Genomic DNA, 23,335 nt, shown 5'->3' with positions numbered 1-23,335 from the left:
ATGATATACAGGAATTTTTCTAGCAGGGATAAGGAGGTGATTATCCCCTTGTATAAGGCAATGGTCAGGCCACACCTTGAGTACTGTATACAGGTCTGGAGGCCTCATTTTAAGAAGGATGTAGAGCTGTTGGAACGAGTACAGAGAAGGGCAACAAGATTAGTGAATGGAACAAAGGCTTGCTGCAAATTAGTGTCTGGAGACTAGGCACCGGCGAGGTGATCTGATTGAGGTGTATGAAGCCTTGAATGGTTTGAGCATGCTCAGTGCTGATTGATTCTTCCTCTTGCTCAGAATAATATCCTGAGAGGGCATAAATTCAAATTGAGGAAAGACAAATGTAGGATATATGTACAGAAGTTTGCCTTCAGCCAGCGGGTAGTTGGTTGGTGGAACAGACTTCCATCCTCTGTTGTGGAAGTTGATAGCCTAAATAATTTTAAAGCTGAGCTGGACAGGTATTTGGAATGAACGGAAGGGGTGAAATGGGAGTGGGTTTTTTTTTTTTTTTGACTGATGCTGCATAAGCTTGCTTTCTTGCATCATATGCCTCTACTAATGCTAATGGTAATTCCAAATGGTAGTGTGCCGCACACTCAGACATATGGGATTCCATAGCAGATGACCTAAGAGACATCGTCTTTTCACAGCTCATTGTCATTAATGGTGAGTGCTGTAGTGTCAATGACACTCTGGCCGGACAATGGAGGACTGGAAATGAGCGTGATAGTCGGATGAGTCTGAATACCTGGTGCAACCTGCCAACTGACACCTTTGTGTGTGGTGAGACCAGTAAGAGTCCATGACCCCATAGTGCATGGTGCCCACTATCCAGGCAGATGGTATGGTTACTTAATATGGGACATGTTGTTCTGGCAAGAACTAGAGCTCCTGGTGCATATGAACCAACATTTCACTGTGAGGTCTACCGATAGCTCTTAGGAAACCATGTGCTTCCTGCCACGTTGCATTTTTCCCTGAACAGATACAAGGATCTTTCAAGCCAATAATGCACCATGTCATTGGGCCTGCACTGTGCTCAAGTAGTTTGAAAAACACAGTGAAGATATTGCCCATCTTGATTGGCCTCCAAATTCACCTGATGTCAATCCAGTTGAACACTGTGGGATGTTTTGGAATGGGAAGCGAGGTATATGGACATGCCACTGTCATATTCTAACACTGTGAAAAGCCTTGATCCCTAGATGTCTTCAGACCTCTAGTGCAGTTAATTCCTAGGTGAATACTGGCTGTTATCTGTATGAGTGCAGTATTAGGTAGGTGGCCATAATTCAGTGATCACTGAGTATAAATTTATATATAATAATTAAATATACAGTGTGGGACCATTTATCTGGCTACCCAGTACCTGGAAGTTCCAATAACCAATAAAGTGAAATATTTAAACAGCTTATATTATTGGTATTTTTGCTCACACTCTTAATGTTTTTAATAACTTTTATGTTAACTTAGTTATGTATACATATACTGTATATACAGAGCTGTAGTGAGGGCAGGGCAACTGGGGTACCTGCCCAGGGCACAACCTTGTAAGGGGGTACCAAATGGAAATTTATTACACACTATTTTATAGATAACTGAAAGAAAATTTGTTGTCTGTGAAGTTGTGAATCTGAGAATTTGCATTTGCTCCCCATTTAATACGAACTAAAAATATTCATCTGCTATTAGGAAACAACTGGCTGACGATGTGCACACCGGCAATATTGAACACGACTGAAGGAAAAAGAAACTGCTTTAAAAGTCCTTAGAATATTAATATAAAAGTTAGTTTTAAAAAATACTTTTTAAAAATTCTTAACTACTGTAGTTTTTAACTCTGTTCACTTATACCCATAGTCATTATGTCAAGAAGACCTGCAGAGAAACCTCTGGGTGGTAAGACTACCAAAAGGAAGCATATATCTCTAAACATTTACTAATGATTACTAATGATATCAAGAGTAGGAGACCGGCAGAATTACTTAACAAGTACAGGTCACTGTTGAAAAAAAGCCGTGAATTAGGGTTGAATTTGAAAGTGTCGATCAATTTGGCCCTGGAAAGATTGTGCAAGGCTCAAGGGGTAGAATTTTTTTCAGCCTGGTCTGTACTTGTTAACAGAAGGGATTGCTTCTACAGGGATGGGATGCACTTAAATAGAAAGGGTGCAAGAATATTTGCTGATGCTATCGAGGCAGTGTTAGGTGGGTCAGAAAACTGCTAGCTTGGGGGGGATACAAGGACTAATAGATTTAACAGTAGCCACTGGCAGAGGTGAAAGTGATTCTTGCACTGCTTCTATTGGAATGAGCAAAAGTCTGGAAAACAAGATGTAGGATATTTCAGAGACTGCTGGGAATCGTTGCGGTACAAGTAAACATATGGGTTGTGTTAGGGTAGCTAAGAAAAAGAACAGGTGCATGTATACTTGTGTGTACACCAATGCTAGGAGTTGGGTAAAAAAATTTGATGAATTTGAGGTATTGCTCAAAGCATCAAAGGCGGATATTGTTGGGATATCAGAGACGTGATGTCACACAGATATAAGGAATGCAGAACTGGAATTTGGGGAGTACAACGTCTACAGAAAGGATAGACAGGATAGGAAGGGAGGAGGGGTTATGCTATTAGTTAAGAAACACATAAAATCCAAGGAAGTGAAGCCAGTCGACATCGACATAGAGTCAGTTTGGTGTTACATAAGCATTGGGAGATCAAAATTGAGAGTAGGAGTGTGCTATAGGCCTAATGACTCTGATGAGTATAATAAGAAACTGTACAGGGAAATAGAGTGGGCCAGTAAATCAGAGAGTCTTATAATGAGGGATTTTAATTTCCCAGATATTGACTGGAATTTGTGGGTTGATCACTCACACACTAGCAAGGCTTTTGTTGATTTATTGGATGATTGTTTTCTACATCAGCATGTTCAGGAGGCAACTAGAGGGAGTAATACTCTTGATTTGATTATCAGTAGTGGTTCTTCATGCATTAAGAATCTGCAGATAGAGGAACCACTAGGCGGCAGTGATCACAGTGTGCTGAAGTGGGATTTACTCAAAGAGGTAACCACCATCAGGGGTAAAGGGAATGGTTATTGCTTTCGTAAAGGCGACTATGATGGTCTGAGACATTATTTAAATTCTATACAGTGGGACCAACTGATGATGTTACCAACAGCAAATTCAAACTGGGAAGCATTCAAAGAAATTATCTTGGAAGCTACTAGGCTTAACATACCAACTAAGAAATATTGTTCAAGGTTTAGGCCTAAATGGGTGTCAGATGAACAATAAGACATGGCAGAGAAGAAAAATGCATGGGATACATATAAATTAACATGTGACACAGAAGCCTACGATAGATATAAGTTGATCTGTAACCAAGTTACAAAGGAGGTTAGGCAGGCGAAGGCAGATTACGAGAAATCTTTGGCAAGGGATGCAAAGAAAAACAGCAAAGAGCTCTTTACTTATGTAAACTCTAGAAGGAAGGGGATGAATCAGATTGGTCCACTTGATATGGATCGTTCAACTGTTGATGAGCCTGCTCAGGTAGCTAACAAACTAAATGAATATTTTGCATTGACATTCACACATGAGGAGTTATTCAGGAAGGGAAATGCCAGAGGTGTATTCAACTCTAGCAGTAAGCTACAGAATCTTGAAATAACTGAGAGTAAAGTGGAGGAGAATTGTTGAAGACAAACACAAGAAAGGCCCTTGGGGTGGATGGGATCTATCCAGTTATATTAAAGGAGGCAGCAAAGGAAGTAAGCAAACCCTTATCCTTAATTATGAGAGCTTCCTTGGACTCAGGGGGAGGTACCCATAGAATGGGGATGTGCAAATGTGATCCCAATTCACAAAGGAGGATCAAAGGCTGACACAAGTAATTATAGACCTGTGAGTTTAACTTCTGTTCCAGGAAAATTAATGGAGGTACTGGTTAAAAAAGCACTGCAGGATCATCTAGACAAGACTTCAGTTATAGCTTGGACACAGCATGGTTTTGTTAAGGGGAATTCTTTCCTGACCAATTTGATTGGATACTATGATGCAGTCACAAAAGAACTGGATGCAGGGAATAACTTTGATACTATATACTTGGATCTTAGAAAGGCTTTTGATACTGTTGCACATGGAAGACTGCTGCACAGATTGGAGCAGTGTGGCATTGGAGGCAAATTGGTGCTATGGATAAAGGGGTGGTTGAGAGGGAGAAGACAGAGAGTGGTAATCAATGGACACTGCTCATCGTGGACTAATGTTATTAGTGGAGTCCCTCAGTGTTCAGTATTGTTTGCAGTGTTCAGTATTGTTTCCATTATTGTTTGCTGTATTTATAAATAATATTGATGATGGTATATCAAGCTTAATGTCCAAGTTTGCAGACGATACAAAGGTTGGCAGGGTTGTTAAGGACACTACTGACGCTATGCTGCTGCAACAGGATCTGGAAAGGTTGAGCAGATGGGCTGACAGGTGGCAAATGAAGTTTAACATTGCCAAAAGTGAAGTACTACATATGGGAAACAGCAACCCCAGAGTAACGTATCAACTCTGTGGTACTACACTGACAGTGGTAGAGAATGAAAAGGATCTGGGCGTAATTGTGCTGGCATATATGAAGTTCTCTGAGCAGTGCAGACGGGCTGCCAGAGTAGCTCATGGTGTCTTATCAATGATATACAGAATTTTTCTAGCAGGGATAAGGAGGTGATTATTCCCTTGTATAAGGCAGTGGTCAGGCCACACCTTGAGTACTGTATACAGGTCTGGAGGCCTCATTTCAAGAAGGATGTAGAGCTGCTGGAACGAGTGCAGAGAAGGGCAACAAGATTAGTGAATGGAACAAAGGGTTGCTCTTACAAAGAAAGGCTTAAGTTTTGCAAATTACAGTGTCTGGAGACTAGGCACCGGCGAGGTGATCTGATAGAGGTGTATAAAGCCTTGAATGATTTGAGCATGCTCAGTGCTGATGGGATTCTGCCTCTTGCTCAAAATAATCACTGAGAGGGTATAAATTCAGATTGAGGAAAGACAGATGTAGGATAGATGTGCAGAAATTTGCCTTTTGCCAGCAGGTAGTTGGTTGGTGAAACAGACTTCCATCCCTTGTTGTGGAAGTTGATAGCCTAAATAAATTTAAGGCTCAGCTGGACAGGTATTTTGAATGAATGGAGGGGTGAAATGGGAGCAGGTGTTTTTTTTTTTTTTTTTTTTTGGCTGATGCTGCATAAGCTTGCTTTCTTGCATCATATGCCTCTACTAATGCTAATTAAGGATAAGGTTACTAAAACATCTGGGCAAAGGTGCATCAGTCGAGTTTTTGTGTGGAGTATGATATTGGTTCATCTACCATCTATGATTTGATGAAACAGAAAGAAAAACTTAAAATTTTATGGTGATAGTAATTTGCAGGAGTTAATGGAACTCAGGAAGACATTACACCAGATAAAGAATGTAGTAATAGAGTGTTAATGGAATGGATCCAATAAGGCCGAAGCAAAAAATGCCCTCTCAATCATTCTATTATCGTGGCCCAGGTAAAACTTTTCCACGAGCAGTTAGGCATAACAACACCCTGTGAGTATACATCGGGCTGGTATGCAAAATTTAAGAAACAATGTTTTTCATATCTTGGCAGTGTGTGGTGAAAACGTATCAGCTGATTATGATGCTGCAGAGGCATATTTGGACGAGTTTGCAAAATTAATTGATGATAACAAGTTTACTGCAGAGCAGGTATATAATGCTGATGAGACTTCTTTATATTGGAGGTATATTCCTAGAAAAACTGTCGTTGCACCTAAGGAATCAGCGCCCAGTGGGTTTAAAGACTCAAAAGAAAGGTTGTGCAAATGCTGCAGGGTCACATAAAATGAAACTGCTTGTTATTGGTAAAAGCAAAAATCCAAGAGCTTTTAAATGAGTAAGTGTCTTTCCAGTTATTTACAAGGCAAACAGACAAGCATAGATTACCAAACCAATCTTCCTTGATTGGTTTGAAAACCATTTTGTACCAGAGGCTAAAGCACATTGTACATCTGCAGGGCTTCCCAGTGACAACAAGATAATGATAATTCTTGATAATCCTGGTGCACAGTTTCTTATCAAAGATAATGTGTTTGCCATATATCTGCCACCTAATTGTACGCCCTTGATCCAGCCAATGGATCAAGGGACACTGAGTTCATTCAAGGCAATCTGTAAGAATGAATTCATGCATAGAATGCAACAAGGATGTTGGAATAAAGACATTCAAAAAGATATTAATATCAAGGATGCAATCTGGATTGCTGCAAAAGCCTGGGACAGGGTTGATGAAGACACTTTAAAACATGGTTGGCATAATTTATGGAAAGAATCAGTCTTTCATGATGAAAGAATCAGTCTTCTCTCTTGACACCCTAAGTCCAATGACTTAGGGTGTCAAGAGAGAAGAAAATTGTCAATGACTTGATGAATTTTACTAAAGATTTGTCATGTCCTGAGGCCCAGCTGTTGGATTATGATGCAGTGGAAAAGTGCTTCCTTATTTGATGATGATGCTCCAGTTACCATCAGACTAACAGATAGTGAAATCTGTGACATGATAATGAAAGTGATGACAGGATGATGATACTGTTGAAGAAAAAATCAGTATTGAAAGAATGATAAGCCTTACGGAAGAACTGATTTGTGGAATGGAATGGAGGAGTTTTGCTACAGTGCATCACTTAGTGTCTCTTTATAAAATTCAAGAATTGCTTATAAAAGAAAGACCAAAATATCTAAAACAACTTAGTTCAAAGGATATATTTTAGAAACTGGTTTCCAAAGTAAACTCTACAGGCACGTGTACAGCATCTACACCTGAATCCCAGCCTTCAACTTTTGGTGTGTCTATCCTATTAACTACACCTTCCCAAAACTGTCAAGATATTTTTGAAGATATTTCTTCTGATGGTGCCGTGTAATTGATATGAATCAACTCTGCTCAATAAATATTCATATTTTATTTATTTGTATTTCTTGTGTTTTTTGTGCATTTTAGGCCTGGCTACCCGAATTCTGGAAAAAAAACCCTATCTGGCAACCCTCAGGTTACTGGGTTGCCAGATTATATTACTTTGTGTACTTATACATTACAAAGTATAGCAATGCATTTATTTGTATGTCACGAGTGATTGATTTAATTATGTCCCCAGCAGCATGATAATACTTCCCACTTGGGAAAGTGAATGCTGGCAGTTTTATTCCCCCTACTTTCATTATGTCACATCAACATTGAGTACAATCAGTAAAGCCTCTCTAGGATGTACTCTAAATAACAGTTTGTCTGTAGTTTATTTCAGAAAAGCCTCATTGTGCATAATGAGTTATTTATTCTGTTAAATCCCTTTTATGACGGTGGCTGAAAATGAGATATTTGAAGCACACAGTAGAAAAGTTCAAAGAAATTCATGTTTTAAAGACAACTGTGGTGAAAAATTCTTTGATATCATTGAATCAGACGAGTGTGAAGGTCAAATTAGTGAACCATATGAACCATCTGTCAGTGGGTTGAAAGTATCAGCAGCAAAGAAAGAGTACTCAGAAATTATGATGAAGATTATTTTTAAATTGGAATTTTTGTGAACTGGTAATAAGTTAGAATAAATTCTTCCACTTGTTCAGATTATGAACCTGAGGGGGCATAAATTCAAATTGAGGAAAGACAGATGTAGAATAGATGTGCGGAAATTTGCCTTTAACCAGTGGGTGGTTAATTACTGGAACAAACTTCCATCTGTCGTTGTGGAAGTTGATAGGTTAAATAAATTTAAGTAGGAACTAGACAAACATTTAGAGGGAATTGTTTTGTAATTTTTTTTTTTTTTTTTTGGCTGATGCTGCATAAGCTCATACACTTGCTTTCTTGCATCACATGCCACTACTACTACTATTCCATTATGTTTGATTTGTTATGAGACTTTCATAAATGATAATATAAAATAATCCAGCTTCAGCTGCCACTATTTGATGGTTGAGGGGGAACTGTGCAGTGGAACAGGGAGTAAAAATGTAGTGTTGGATGATTTTTTTAGTGTATCGTACTTAATAGCAAAGTTCAGAGCTGCTAAAGCGATTGGCAAGACTGATAAAACCTGCAGCTACTCATCACTGTGCCCATTAAAGTAATGATGAAAGTGATGGTTGGAGATAAAAGTGAACAAAATGATTCAAATGTTTCAAATAAAATTGTTCTTCCTAGAATTACATCTCTAGCCAAAAAACTAAAGCAACAGTTACACTGATCTGCATAGATTTTGATTGATATTTCCAAAATTCATGGTGTTTTTGGTTGTAATTTTACTGCTAATTATAAAAATCCAAACTGTTTTTATCTATCACATATAGCTTATTTACAAATGGTAGGAATTGTTTTCTAAGGTAACACATTCCATTTATGCACAATATGTGTACTACTTCCTCTGTGAATGACAGATATAGCCATGCCCAGATTGGTTTAGACATACTGAAGCCTGTAGGTCGCGTAGATTTATAAACCTGCAAAATGTTTCTTTTGTATTCATTTGTTTTCTGGTGTTGCTGTGCTAATACATGCTTCTAATGTGACTTTAATATTCCATGTCTTTTACAGTAGCAACTTATGATTGTGTGAACAATCCAGATATATTTTGTTACATTTGCAGTAACTACATCATGGCTAAACAAAGGCAAGATATAATATCATTTGTGAAAAATGTATGCTATGTATTTTGGAATTAAATTAGGTGAGCAAGATAAAAAAGTTGAGCACCCCCCCCCCATAAAGTGTTCTCTAAATGTGTGGAGAGCTTAAAATTATGAAAATGTGGTAAAACAAAAGCCATGACACTTGCCATCCTCATGGTATTGAGGGAATCATGATCATATTAATGACTGCTGCTTTTGCTCTGTAAATGTAGCACAGATTATAATGCAAACAGCAAGCAATGTGTTGTGTACCCCAACATCATTACTTCAGCTGTAAGGCTGTACCCCCACCCACTAGTTCTTGAATATGCCATCAGATTCTGAATCTTGCATTTGTGATCTAGATTATGATATAAACTGCTGTGACAAATAAATTCACAACTGTAGACCACAGTTGTTTACACAAGTGAACTTAACAATCTCATAGAGATTTAAATATGCCCAAAGGGTCTTCAGGACTTTTATGGTTAAGGCTGAAATTTAAGAATCTACTGTTCCCAAGAACAGTCTTTTTGTGGTATACATATTGTGAAAAAAAATTGGTTCCCCAGTTTTCCAAAGAAGGTTCAATGATATATTGCAGTGACATTCTTGCAGTTATGAACTTTTTTGAATTTTCTACCAACGAATAGTGAGGCTGTTCATTGATTCATTGAAGCAAAGCCTTAGAGGAGTTCTCCTTCCTAATGGAAACAAGTATGCATCTATTTCTGTAGCCCACTTAGCATACTTAAAAGAAAACTGAAAATATTAAGCTTCCTTGGAAAAAATTCAGTACATGGATCGTGGTTGGCTATTATGTGAAGATTTTAAATTTATTAATCTGATACTATCTCAACTAACAAACTTGGTTACACAAAAATGCTTTGCTTTCTGTGCAGATGGCAAGAAGTGAACATTGGTAAAAGAAAGTGTGGTCGCCAAGACAGTCTCAGGCACCAGGTTCAAAGAATGTTAAAAATGATCCACTAGTATATAGAAACAAAGTACTATTACCTCCACTGCATATAAAGCTAGCAAATGAAACAGTTTGTTCAGCCCTTGAATAAACAAGAAAATTTTTTTCAAGTATGTTTCCACTAAATTCCCATTGCATCACCGTTTATTATATATACAGCAGGCCCTCGTTATAACGCTGTTCTTATATTATAACCCGTATCTGACTATAACACTCTTTTACAGATTGCATTTTTGGCATATTTAACGAAATTGTTTCATTCGATAGCTTGAAAATGAATAGCAAAACAGCATTAGAAATTTTCCCATGCTCATTGAAAATTTCTCGCACACTAATTTAATTGCAGTACAGAGACTTGTTATGTAGTTCTGCGATCAACATTTTAAAAAATGATGAAGTATATATTGCTTGTAATATTTGCATTATATGCATTTATCCAAAGTCTAGTCATCACTCAGTACAGCATTAGACATCCTGCAATAATGGACAGTTTACTCGAACATCGTATCATAATTAATGCAACCAACACAGTTACATTTTCGAAGAGTTAATAATGGCAGATAAGAATGAAAAAGCAACGTCTGGACGCAGTACGAAGACTATAAATGTAAGAAAAAGACTGAATTTGAAAATTAAATTAGTTTTTAAGCGATTCGATTCCAGTCAACGACAAGCGGATGTGTGCCATAATTTAGGACTGGCAAGTTTAACTGTAAGAACAATTATAAAAAATAAAGAATTAATTTTAGCAGTGGGAAAGACAGCTGTTCAACTGCAAGCAACTAGGGCTAGGTCAGCTATTAGGATTGAAATGGAGAGACTTGTAAATAATTTTATTGAAGATAATACCCAATGCAGAATTCAGTTAAGTTAAATATTATAAAAGAGAGAGAGAGAGAGAGAGAGAGAGAGATTAGCCTATATGATGATCTGAAGAAAACTCGCCTAAAAAAAAAAATGTGGAACTATTTAAAACTAGTAAGGGCTGGTTGGATAGATTTAAAATTCATGGAGAAGCCACAAGTGCAGATCAAGGAGCCGAAACTCCTTGAATGCCTATACTTCTCAACAAGTTTTTAACATAGATGAAGCAGGACTTTTTTGGAAACGAATGCCTAAAGGAAGTTTCATATGGAAAGAAGAAAAACACATGCCAGGTTTCAAAGCGAAGGATCAGTTGACTTTATTGTTGGGTGGTAACGCTGCGGGGGGATTTAAAATTAAAACCCCTTTTAGTTTACCAGGAAGAGGGCCAAAGTACAACCCAAAATCGACACATTTTTCATGATCAAATTCATCAATTAAATTAAATCAATTTAGATCAATTAAATTCATGATTTTAATTGGAATTTTAAGTTTAATTTTGATACGTAAGTAGTTACCACAATTATATACATATGTAATGCAGAGTATTTTATATGTACAAATATTTGAATATTAAATAATTTGACCGACATTTGGGCATCTTTTCACTACTGTTTATTATTGATTAGGAAATATCCTATGGCACCGACCGCAACTCACAAATACATATGTTACCTTATGGGAATGCGGTGCTCGCTTAATGTTCTATTTTTCCAGAACGAATTGTTAGCGTGAAGCGTGGGTCACCTGTGTTTGAATTAATGGAATTTCTGATGTAAATTTAAAAAATACTCTCTGCATTGCTATGACAAATATCGATTCACTGATAAAAATAAACAGTATGAAATCTCTCATTAAAATAAAATATTGCAATTTTTGTTACTGGAATTGTATTTGTATTTTTTTATTGTAATTGTATTGTTATAATTTTATCTTGAATTTTTATTTTTGTAATTTTATCTTGAATTTGTATTTTGTTTTTCTTATTAATAAAATTAATTATATGTATGCATATGTATAAATATTACAATAAATAACATAAAACTGTTTATGACAATTTTTTTCATTATACACCATTTTAAATAATCCTGGATACAGAAATATCAAAGCAGGAATTTTTGTTGCTGCTAGACTCTACTCTGATGACCATCTAGTCATCACTTTTGATAACTAGATAGTCTTTATCAGCATCTTCTTAGTGTGTGGCAAGCTCTTAAATAGCAGAGTCGCTTAACTAAAAATAATGGGAACATGTGCTCCCTAGTGCAACAGATAATAGCTGTTGCTATTATTACAAGTGCTAGTCAGAATGTAAGAATGAATCCATTAGCTTGAAAATGTTTAACTTTTTTTCACATAACAGAAAAATAATGAAGCAACATTATTCATAGTGGAGTAATCTGTAGATTCAGAATCCCTGCTCTAAATTATTATAAGTAATAAACAAAAAAAATTATTAATAACTTAAATAAGTTTTACAATGTTTGTATTAACATAATAAAAAATAAATGTTTCATAACTGTTTGGGTTGATAGTTTGCTAATTAGTAAAAGTTAATATTATTTACATTTTATTAAATTATTATATTATAATCATCTCTATTTTTAGGTGTGATTCTGGCAATCCTAGAGAAAGCAGGGGTAATTTCTCCAATTTATTTTACAAATGGAATATTTACAGCAAGTGCTGGTACAGTCTCAGCTGGATACCAGAATTTCCTTATATGTATAGAAATGTTTTTTGCATCACTAGCTTTGCGTTATGCATTCCCGTATCAAGTTTATATGCATGGATTCCATGCTGATGCTCAGGGTCGATCTGTAACAATGCAGAGCATCTCAAGTAGTTTGAAAGTAAGTATGATATATTGTCAGTGTAAACTGTATTAGAATTAAATCATTTATATTAAAAATGTTTATATATTTTTGTAACCTAACTTTAAAATGATAGTATGTGAGAGAAGCTGTTGTATAAAAAGTAAAAACTTTATCTGTAATAAAGGAGTGGCCTTTTTTTTTATGTATTGTATTCAAATGTGATTCTACAATATATACTTAGATTTTTGTTTTAAGTTAAGAAATCTGCATTGAGAATTGACATCATCATGAGGTATCAGTACTATTAAAACAGCTGTCAGTATAGTGACCACCCTATTAAATGAATAGCAGTATTACTCCTTTCTGAGAGTGTTGTTTATTTGAAATTATTTCACTAAGTGATATATCATCAGTAATTGAAGATTGACTACTTATAAGAAAACTAAAACTATGAAAGAAAAAAAAAAGCTCATAATTTGATAATTGTATACATTTCTGTATTAAGTTTCTGCCTTGGAGAAACCAATATTTTCTCCCCTATGACAGAGAGATGAGCTTGTTTTCCTTCAGAGCTTAGGCTTATGTTCACATTAGACATGACACTGTTATCCATCAGCTACCTTAAATTTGCTGATACTATTTTAAAATAAATAATGTCGCCAAAAAATTGAATCTACGTTTATTTAAAACTCAAGGCACTACATGTGACACCCATTTTGAGATCAATCGATGTCTCATTAGACTACATGTGGCCCCATTAGAAAACTTTTGAATAATATACCACATCTAAGTGAGCAGCCAAGTTGTATATGGAAGAAAACTAGTTGTGCAATTAATCATCTTTAGTCTGTAAAATTTTATTTTCTTTATTTTTATCTTTATTTTCTATAAAAAATTATAACTGGGCATAATTTTGATGTGAAAATATCTTTGGCAGCACTTACTAAATTTTCAGACTGAAGTAAAACTGATTGGTAATGAAAATGTGACGGAAAAGATACAAATGTCATCACTTCCTAGATGACGCTAACTCAGTCACTAAGGTTGATTCGGTAGAGTAAGTAACGGGCGTGAGCGTAAAACATTACATCTTTCATAACTTTGGTTCTAGGTTTGATTTTAAATAGTTTTGATTTTCTTTCGTCATCTACTATGGAATTATGAAAAGTGTAGTAAATGCAATCTAAAGTGTACATTAATCTAAGTTTCTTAAGGATGTTTACACATAAAATAAAACATCTTTTGTGAGTATAGGGAACATGCTGTTTTTTTTATAGAAAATCTTATTTTAGATATTACACTTGAGTATTAATTGTTTAGTTTATTTATCATATTACTTAATTGCTACATGCTGTAACTAAAATTAACAGCATGGAATTTAGTTAGGTTCACCCTTTATGACTGTAGTTACTCTTATTAATAGAATTTAGCAATATACTGTACAGAAATCACAATATGTATTTGAATGGGGAGATCTTGGCTGACTAATCTGATTAGCTTAGCTACTATGAGGTGGTCACAAAAGAACTGGATGAAAAAATAATTTTCACATTGTACACCTAGATTTCAGTAAAGAAATAGTAAGTGATACTGTCTCATATGATATGGATAAAGAAAGGGTTGAGTGGCAAGAGAGAGCATGATTATTGATGGCTACTGCTCATTTTGGATTATTATTAGTGGCGGGAACCCTTGGGGTTCAGTATTGGTTCTACTTATATTTTTGTGGCAGATATAAGCTAGTCTGTAATCAAATCACAATGGAGATTAGGCAAGCGAAGGTAGATTACGAGAAATCTTTGGCAAAGGATGCTAAGAAAAACAGGAAGAATTTCTTTACTTATATAAACTCTAAAACGAAGGGAATGAATCAGATTGGTCCACTTGATATTGATGGTTCGACTGTTGATGTTCAGTTTGTTTGCTCAAATAGCAAACAAACTGAATGAGTATTTTGCATTTACATTCACACGAGTTATTAAGGAAGGAAAATGCCAGAAGTTTATCAGATTATAACAGAATGCATAATGATTTTGTAATAACTGAAAGCAAAGTGGAGGAGAAATTGTTGAAGTTAAACATAAGAAAGGCACCTGGGGTGGATGGGATCTATCCAGTTATATTACAGGAGACGGCAAAGGAACTAAGCAAACCCTTAGTCATAATTATGAGAGCATCTTTGGACTCAGGGGAAGTCCCCACGGATTGGAGATGTGCAAATGTATCCCTAATTCACAAAGGGGGGGATCGAAGGGTGACACGAGCAATTACAGACCAATTAGTTTAACTTCTGTTCCGGGTAAATGCATTGCAGGATCATCTAGGCAAGGCTGCAGTTTTTTTTTTTTTTTTTTTTTTGTTATTTGGTTTTTAAGAGCATTAGCAACTAAGGCCATATTGGTCCGGGGATATGTGGTGGTCATTTCCTGACCTTTCCGCATCCTCCGTATTTGGTGGTCACGGGCTCGAACCCCGGTCTGATCAAGAAGCATGTGCTACGCACTGCTGCTCCTGCCCACCTGGCTACGGAGGCGCCAAGGCTGCAGCAATAATTCAGACACAGCATGGGTTTGTTAAGGGAAAGTCTTGTCTGACAAATTTGATTGGACGCTATGATGTGGTTACAAAGCAACTGGATGCAAAAAATAATTTTGATATCAAATACTTGGATTTCAGGAAAGCTTTTGACACTGTTGCACGTGAAAGACTACTGTACAAATTGGAGCAGAATGTTATTAAGGGTAAGTTGCTACAATGGATAAAAGGGTGGTTGAGTGGGAGAAGACAGAGGGTAGTAATCAATGGACACTGCTCTTCATGGGCTAATGTTATTAGTGGAGGCCCACAGGGTTCGGTGTTAGGCCCACTGCTGTTTTGTATATTTATCAGTGATATTGATGAAGGTATATCAGGCTTAGTATTGAAATTTGCAGATGTTACAAAGGTTGGCAGGGTTGTTAATGACAGTAATGGCAGTGTGCTACTGCAACAGTATCTAGAAAATTTGGGCAAATGGGCTGAGAAGTGGCAACTGAAGTTTAACATTGACAAATGCAAACTACTGCATATGGGTAGAAGTAACCCCAGAGGAACGTACCAACTGTGTGGTAATACACTTAGGGTGGTAGAAAATGAAAAAGACCTGGGAGTAATTGTGCAGTCGGATATGAAGTTTTCTAAGCAATGCAGACAAGCTGCAAAAGCAGGTAAAGGGGTTTTGTCAATGATATACAGGAATTTTGCTAACAGGGAAAAGGAGGTGATTATCCCTTTGTATAAGGCAATGGTCAGGCCATGCCTTGAGTACTGCATACAGGTCTGGAGGCCTCATTTTAGGAATGATGTAGATTTGCTTGAGCATGTACAGAGAAGGGCAACAAGATTGGTGAGTGGAATGAAGGGATCCTCTTACCAGTAGAGGCTTAAGTTCTGCAAATTGCAGCAGCTGGAGACTAGGCACCTGCAAGGTGATCTGATTGAGATGTATAAGGCCTCGAATGGGTTGAGCATACTGAATTCTGATGGGATTCTTCCACTTGCTCAGATTATGAACCTATGGGGGCTTAAATTCAAATTGTGGAAAGACAGTTGTAGAATAGATGTGCGGAAATTTTCCTTTAGCCAGCTGGTGGTTAATTGTTGGAACAAACTTCCATCTGTTGTTGTGGAAGCTGATAGCTTAAATAAATTCAAGGAAGAACTGGACAAACTTTTAGAAGGAATGGTTGTGTGATATTTTTTTTTTTTTTTTTTTTGGCTGATGCTACATAAGCTCATACGCTTGCTTTCTTGCATCACATGCACTATTACTGTTATTACTATGGCAATTGGGGTTTAACATACTTTAAACATGATGGATGGATGGGAAGGTGTGTGTGTGTGTATTTGCTGGTATTTTATATAACTTGCCTTCTTGCATCATTTACTAATACTACTAAATTCATGGCACTTCATTTGAGTGAGTTGTACCAAACTCAAGGTAGTAGAGAATCATAAAGGCCTAAGGGTGTGTTTATTATGGGGAATGAAAAGAAGGTTATTTCAGTAAAGCTATTGAATTGAACTTTGGAAACACTTGAACCACAAAATAAATGCAGCAAATTAATTAATGATGCTTATAGAGTTATATGTAAGGTAAGGTGCTATTTTGCTCCTATGATTCGTTTTTTTTTTTTTTTTTTAATGATGACTAAATTTTGAGTTGCATATTTGTGTGTTTGGATTCATAGATTGCAGGAAACAACATATAAATTTGCATTTTGTTCTTTATTTTTGTTTTGATATATGGATGATTAGGTACACAGCAGTTAATATGTAACCCTATTAACAGCATTAATTAGAACAATATCCCAAATGACAGTGTGGTGCACACTCAGACATATGGGTTCTACAGCAGAAGATTTAAGAGACACCCTCTCCTCATCACCGATCATTGTTGATGGCAAATGCTGTGTTTTCAACAAAATGCTGGTCAGACTTTGGAGGACTGGAAACAAACAGGCTGTTCAGATGAGTCCAAATGCTGGTGCAACACACTGAAGGATGCCTTCATGTGTGCTGCACACAAGTCCATGGGCTCATTGTGCATGTTGCCCACTGTCCAGGCAGGTAGTGGTGGTTGCTTAATATAAGGTATGTTTTTCTGGCAAGAACTAGGATCCCTTGTGTGTATGGACTAACGTTTCACTTGTGAGGTCTGCTGGCTACTACTGTGTTCCTCGAACCACTTTACACAACACAACAATGCCTTTGAATTTGTTATTCGTTAAAATATTTTAAAAACTTGAAGGCATTGTTGTGATTGGTTTTAGAATGATTTAGTCCCATTATCAAAGAACATAATAAAACCCCAATCAATATCTACTTTGAAGTAGTGCTCCACTTTTTACTTGTTTAATGCATTGGCCTACCAATGGGGGTTTTTATTATCATGTTATGAAAGTTACATTTTCAATTGCAAGTTTTTTCCTGTTGAATAATGCTTGGTTACTCATTTATATTTGATACCTTTATTTACTTGTCACGGATTTCTAATCGAGATTACCTTTTTGTCTGGTGATAGAACCAAATAGTTCCAAAACTAATCACAGTGGTGCCTTAAAGGTTTTAATGAGTAATGGATTCACTGGTCAATGTTATTCAATTAAAAACAGTATTAATTACTTTCTTTAAATGGATATGGATTCATGGATAATAGTCATATATAAGAACCTAAGACAAAAAGGGACAATATGGTTCCCTCAGCAGTACAGACAGAAATATGAAGCACAGTGTGAATATTTTTTCTCGACTATTTCAATATCTCTGTTGAATTAGACCCTTGATTCTTTACTTGTGTAATAAGTTCAGACTCCTAATAAGCTTTAGTTTCGAGTTTCTATTGCCAATATACACTATAACACACCAAGGCTAAATCGTGATATCAAAAAACTATGAAACTACTCAAATTTGATAATTAATAAAATAATTTTGTAAAGTTGTTGGCATTCACATCAGTGACTTTGGTGATATTGCAGTGTGTGTAAGGTGTAAGGTGTATTTAGTGTCAGACGGCACCAGGGGTTTCCCCCATCTCCGTGTTGCTTTCATTGTGGGTGTACCAGTTCACTGGGAAATGCCAGAGATTTAAAAGTGTGTGGGCTTTGTATCTGTGTGATGTCGTGTACCGTTGTTCATCTGGTCGTTTAGCCGCTGGACCCCTGCTGAGGCCCAACGTTGCCCCACCTTCGCCCCGTGGAGGCAGACCAGGAACCCAGTAATTTTAGTTTCACTCTGGCAGGTCCTGCCACCTAATTTCCTGAGATTTCAGAGGCTAGGACCTTAAAAAAAAAAAAAAAAAAAAAAAACGCGCGCGCTCTTTTATATGCACGTACGTACAGACAGATACATATATCCATCATCGTCGGTTTGATGATCGCTAGGTGAGGGGGACAATGCTTGCATAATAAAGACCGAAAGAATGGGCGAACGGGAATTTTGACATAATTAAGTTTTTGTGTGTGGGACATTCGCTAGCATAAAGATAGAGTGGGTGGGAGACTGAAGGCTGGGGGGTTAAGGCAGAAATATGGGGATGATAGAGTAGGCAACCCCAGAAGTCAGTGAGGCATGCCCATGCCTCACCAGGAGAAAGTAGGGGGCGCCGGGGGGACTGTCCCACCACCGGCGCAGGGGAGGGGGTGGAAAGGCACCAGGCAAGGGAGCCCGGTGAGCTGAAGAACAGATGTTCTTTGGTTATAATGGTAGTGGGTTGTGGGCTGCGGCCATTTGGTTTCTCCTCGTCCTCCTCCTCGTGAACAGTGCCTGTGCATAATCCGAGAAGACTTGATACTCCTCCTTTGTGTCTAGGAGGTGATGTTCTTGTCCCTGTGGTAAGTAGTGGATTCTGGTGAGTAAAACACCACGCAGGTCTTCATAGAGCCTGCAGTCATACATTAGGTGCTGCCAGCTCTCCAGCCCCCCACAAGTGCAAGTTGGATCAACCTGAATCCCAAGTAGAGACAGTTTGGCATTAATAGCTCCGTGTCCAGTTAAGAGGTACGTTGCTTGTAGACCTGGGGAGAACCAGTTGGGTGAGGTTGGGTAGTTTTGTTCAATATTGGGTAGAAATTTCTTTGTGATCTCTCCCTTTTGAGAGTTGCTCCACCTTTCCTGCCATGCCTGCTGCAGGTGAGTTTGTATCCTCTTCTTTTCCACATTTCTGTTGCTGGTTAGGTCAATAGTGAACCCCAGAAAAGTCTGTGGGGTGCCTTTGTCTAGGTAGTATAGTAGGCCGCGTTGTATGATTTCTAGGTCCAGCGGGAGAGTGCCTGCGAGCACTTGCAGGGCGTGGGTGCTCACCGTGCGGCAAGCGTGAGTGATGGTTAGGAGGATGGATCTGTGAATTTGGTCCGTGATACGTCTGTTTTCTGCTGTTGTAGTTTTTTGAAACCATGCACCGGATGCGTAGGTGACGATCGGAGTGAAGATAGCTTTGTAGAACAGTTTGAGGACTCGCTTTTTTAAGCCCCATTCTGTACGCGTGACCCTGGCAACCATGGCTGCGTAGCGTCTTATTTTTTTAAGGAGATATTTCAGATGGTCCTGAAATGACAGTTTTTGGTCCAATATCACGCCTAGGTATTTCAGTTGGTTGGAGAATTTGATTGTTTCCTGCCCAATTTTTATTTGCGGAGGCCGCCTAAGATCAAGGCGTCCCTTTAGTAGGATGGAGTTTGTTTTTGTGGAGGATATTTTGAGTTGATTTCGGTTTGCCCATTCTTGGAGAGTGGTCAGGGCCCGATTTGCGAGGACCTCTAATGCAGCTCTTGAGTTTGCCTGTATCATCAGAATGAGGTCGTCCGCAAATGCCTGAGATTGTACTTCATTGAGATCGATGTTAAGAAAGGTGTCCAAGACAATATTCCACAGTAATGGGCCAAGGACCGAACCTTGAGGGCAGCCCCGATGGACATGTCTGGAGAGTGTGCCGTAGGGGGCGGTGACTTTGATGGTTCTGTTGCTTCGGTAACTTTTGATTGTGTTATAGAGGTTTTCCGGCATGTTCGCTTCGCGCAACCTCGCCAGGACGCTCGGCCACCAAAGTGAGTCGAACGCCCCAGCGAAGTCCACGGCTATCACTAGGAAGTACTTTGTATTACATCTGTTTACCTTGGTCAGGAGGTGAGTTAAGGCATCCACGGCGGAGGTTCCCCATCTGAAGCCGAATTGGTTTGCTGAGGCCAGGCCTGCCTCATCATAGTAATGTTGGATCCGTGTGTAAAGTAGTCATTCAAATAGCTTACTGATAACTGTCAAAAGTGCAATGGGCCGATAGGAGTCCGAAAGGTGTGGTGGCTTTGTTGGATTCTTTAGGATGAGTTTAACTTTTGCCACCTTCCAGGAATTCGGGAAGATACCTTCTCTGAGACAGAGGTTATATAGGTTTAGTAGTAAGTTCGGGGCGTACTCTACCGTTTTTTTGATAATTTCGGGTTCCAGAAGGTCCGGTCCAGGGCATCTATTTCCTTTTATTAGGTCTGCTGCATTGCTGATCTCTTCCATGGTGAAAGGGTGCTCTTTTGTTGCCGTTTGATGAGTCCCGTTGGCCTGGCAAACTCGGCTCTGTTCTGTTGTCATTGTTTGTATCTCTGGATGAAAGGCAGCGTCAAGGATATTGTTGATGGTGTGTTCCCAAGTGGTAGTCAAGTTTCCTTCAGGTGTTTTAGTGGCTTCAACTACTTCCCCTCTGGGAAGTTTGTTGGTGACGATCTTGTATACAAGTCCCCAAGGGTCCTTGTTTCCAGTGGTGGAGACCAGGCGCTCCCAGGATTGGTTTTTACTTTCTCTAATTTGTGCTGTATAGGCGTTTCTCGCCTCTTTGTAGCTCTGTCGTAGGGTTTCAATTTCCGCCATCGGCCAGGAGCGTCTGGCTCGCTGGAAGGCCTTTCTTCTTTCCTGTGCCTCCTTCTTGAGTCGCTGGAGGTTTTGATTCCACCAGGGCACTTTCCCTGGTGTTGGATTTTCCTTCCTGATGGCTGTGTCGCTGGCTTGTTTTATGATTTCAGTCGTTTTAATTTGGAGGATTCTTGGGTCCTCGATACATTGGAGTTCTCTCTGTCGTTGTTGTATGCTATTCCGTAGGGTGTTCTGGAAGAGTTCCCAGTCTGCCTTTGCTATAGCATATCTATGGGTAGTTTGTCTGTTCACAGGTACTGTGTGTGTGTGTGTGTGTGTGTGTGTGTGTGTGTGTGTGTGTGTGTGTGTGTGTGTGTGTGTGTGTGTGTGTTTACAGGCCGATTTGCATGTTGTGAGACTTCAAAACCCAGAGTGACTCGATGAGAAAAAACTATTCCTTTCTCTGAGAACAGCCAACAGCTCCAATCGAGGAGGCATTCACAAATTACTGAAGTCTGTGATGGGACTTTATCCAAGGCCTCTGCAAATGAGTGGCAAATAGCAAAACCATTATACTCTCAAAGAGGACTCAGAATTGTCTGCTGGTAATGCAAGACTAAAATTTTACTCTTAACTGGTGACACAGAGTTCCATGAACAAATTTTTACTTTTCTTTCTTTTAACAAACTAGCAGCCACGTGAAATCAGATACAAAGTATTACCACTTTTGTTGCACATTTTCATCCTGTCCAATAGAAACTTCTTGGAGGATTTTCAGTTAGAAATTGTGGGAAGCTTTGAGAGTTATTCCAAAATGAACAGAATGATTTTCCGATGAAGTCAGAGTAAAATAACAAAAAGAGGGGTAAAAATGAAAGAAATGGTGGAGATGTAATGAGAGTAAAAAAATTAACATCGTATGACTGCCAGTGGTTTAAGTTAAAACTTTATATTGCAGCTTTTTTAAGAGTAGTACTCATAGCAAACATACAGGCAAAAGAAACCACATGACGTTATTAATGTTAGACATGTACATATTGTGGGACTTTGATTATGTTGCTGAGCGATTCTTGTCACCTGTTTATAGTACTTTACTGCGAAGTGGTTTTTCTGTAAATAATGTCTCATTTAGAAGTATGTGTTTGCTAAGAAATTAGCAATTTTTCAAAGTTTATTTTTTTAAGTACAATACAGTATTGTTGTTTAATATTTTCACTATTGGAAACACTGTGTGATAGGTGAAAATGTTAATCTCGATTTAATTTGCTTTTTTATTTCTATTCCTCCCTCCTTTTGCCTTCCCCCTCCCCTTTTGTATTTGATTTTAATCCTATTCAGTTGGCAATAGCTGTCTGCCATATTCTCTCTAATCACGTTTTCTTTACTTCTATGCTAATGGTCTGTCATACTGTTTTTCCCATAGTTGATTGAGGAATGCATGCTCCAAAATACTGCATCTATACTGTTCTTATTGCTTTTAATTTGTTTTTCTGTGTTTTATGCATTCTTAACACTTATGTTTTTAATCTGTTGAGTTTTTTATTTTATGCTAAGTAATGTAATTTTATAATAAATTTACTGTTCTTTTACAAGATTTTTTATTTTATTTTTCACAGTCTTGCTCTGCTATTTAGCTATAAAATCAAAGTAGGAAAATATATATTGCTTAAAACCACTTGTTTACTTAGTTTATCAGTTTTTACAAATTTAAAAATTATCAAAAGAAAAACTTGCTTCAGGTAGCTTACCACTAGAAACTCACTTGGGAAAGGGATAAAAGAAAGATTTAGCATGGGACTGGTTAAAATAAGCTGTCTGTCTGTAAGTGTTTAATAGAAAGTGCTTAAAGCTGGTTTCACTGTATTTTTATGTACTCTAAAGGTACATAAAATATAAAAGTAGTCTTAGAAAGTGTATATTGAAACAGATGTTTTCTTCATTTTAAAAGTTTATATGTTTTATAACTAAACCATTTTGCATTAAACTAAATAATAACAAAATGTTTTCATTGTAGGAAACAATGAATCCTAAGGATATTATGAATGATGCTATTCACAACTTCCACCCACAATATCAGCAATATACCCAGTATACAGCACCACCACCAGCATCAAGTTTGCATGCTAGTATGTCTGGAAATGTAGATGATGAACATACTGATCATCCTTCAGCAAATGGAGTTAATCCACCAAATCGTCAGGTTCCAACTACTACTCCGTACAGCGAGAAAATTATGCTGTTAAGTTCAGATGATGAATTCCAGTAAATGGACTGTTGCCTCACACATTTATGCCAAAGAGGTCTGTCAGTTTTTCTGCTTTGCAAATATTAGTATTAGTTTTTGGACTTATTGTGCCTACCTTGATGTTTTCCATAAGTACCATATATTCAGTTCAACTGCAATATGCATAATTAGAACTACATAGTAGTGCTGTATTATTAGTGCCATATACCACCATCAGAGTTTACTGGTTGGTAAAGCAGGATATTTTATTTAAAACATCTATTTTAAATAAAATAGTCTAATAAATTTTTATTTACCTTTGTCAAATACAGTCGATTCCGGTTATTTGGGACACATCGGGACTGTGCAT

The 23,335-nt window shown here is 37.6% G+C and overlaps 1 protein-coding gene across 1 annotated transcript in view; it reads left to right on the top strand.

Moving 5' to 3' along the window:
• LOC150082193 (transmembrane protein 184B-like) overlaps nt 1-23,335 on the top strand; it is a 162,644-nt gene that overhangs the window by 123,950 nt on the left and 15,359 nt on the right. Inside the window, exons 8-9 of the mRNA XM_090379161.1 lie at nt 12,157-12,401; nt 22,756-23,041. Of these exons, the coding sequence (XP_090235287.1) occupies nt 12,157-12,401; nt 22,756-23,007 (497 nt within the window). The 3' untranslated portion in view covers nt 23,008-23,041. The remainder of the gene's footprint in view (nt 1-12,156; nt 12,402-22,755; nt 23,042-23,335) is intronic.

This window comes from Mastigoproctus giganteus, chromosome 8 (genome assembly GCF_048544385.1).
Source record: "Mastigoproctus giganteus isolate SK-2022 chromosome 8, ASM4854438v1, whole genome shotgun sequence".
Taxonomy (NCBI): Eukaryota; Metazoa; Arthropoda; class Arachnida; order Uropygi; family Thelyphonidae; genus Mastigoproctus; species Mastigoproctus giganteus.
The sequence above is the reverse complement of the archived record's forward strand: the minus strand, read 5'-3'. Positions and strand labels throughout refer to the sequence as shown.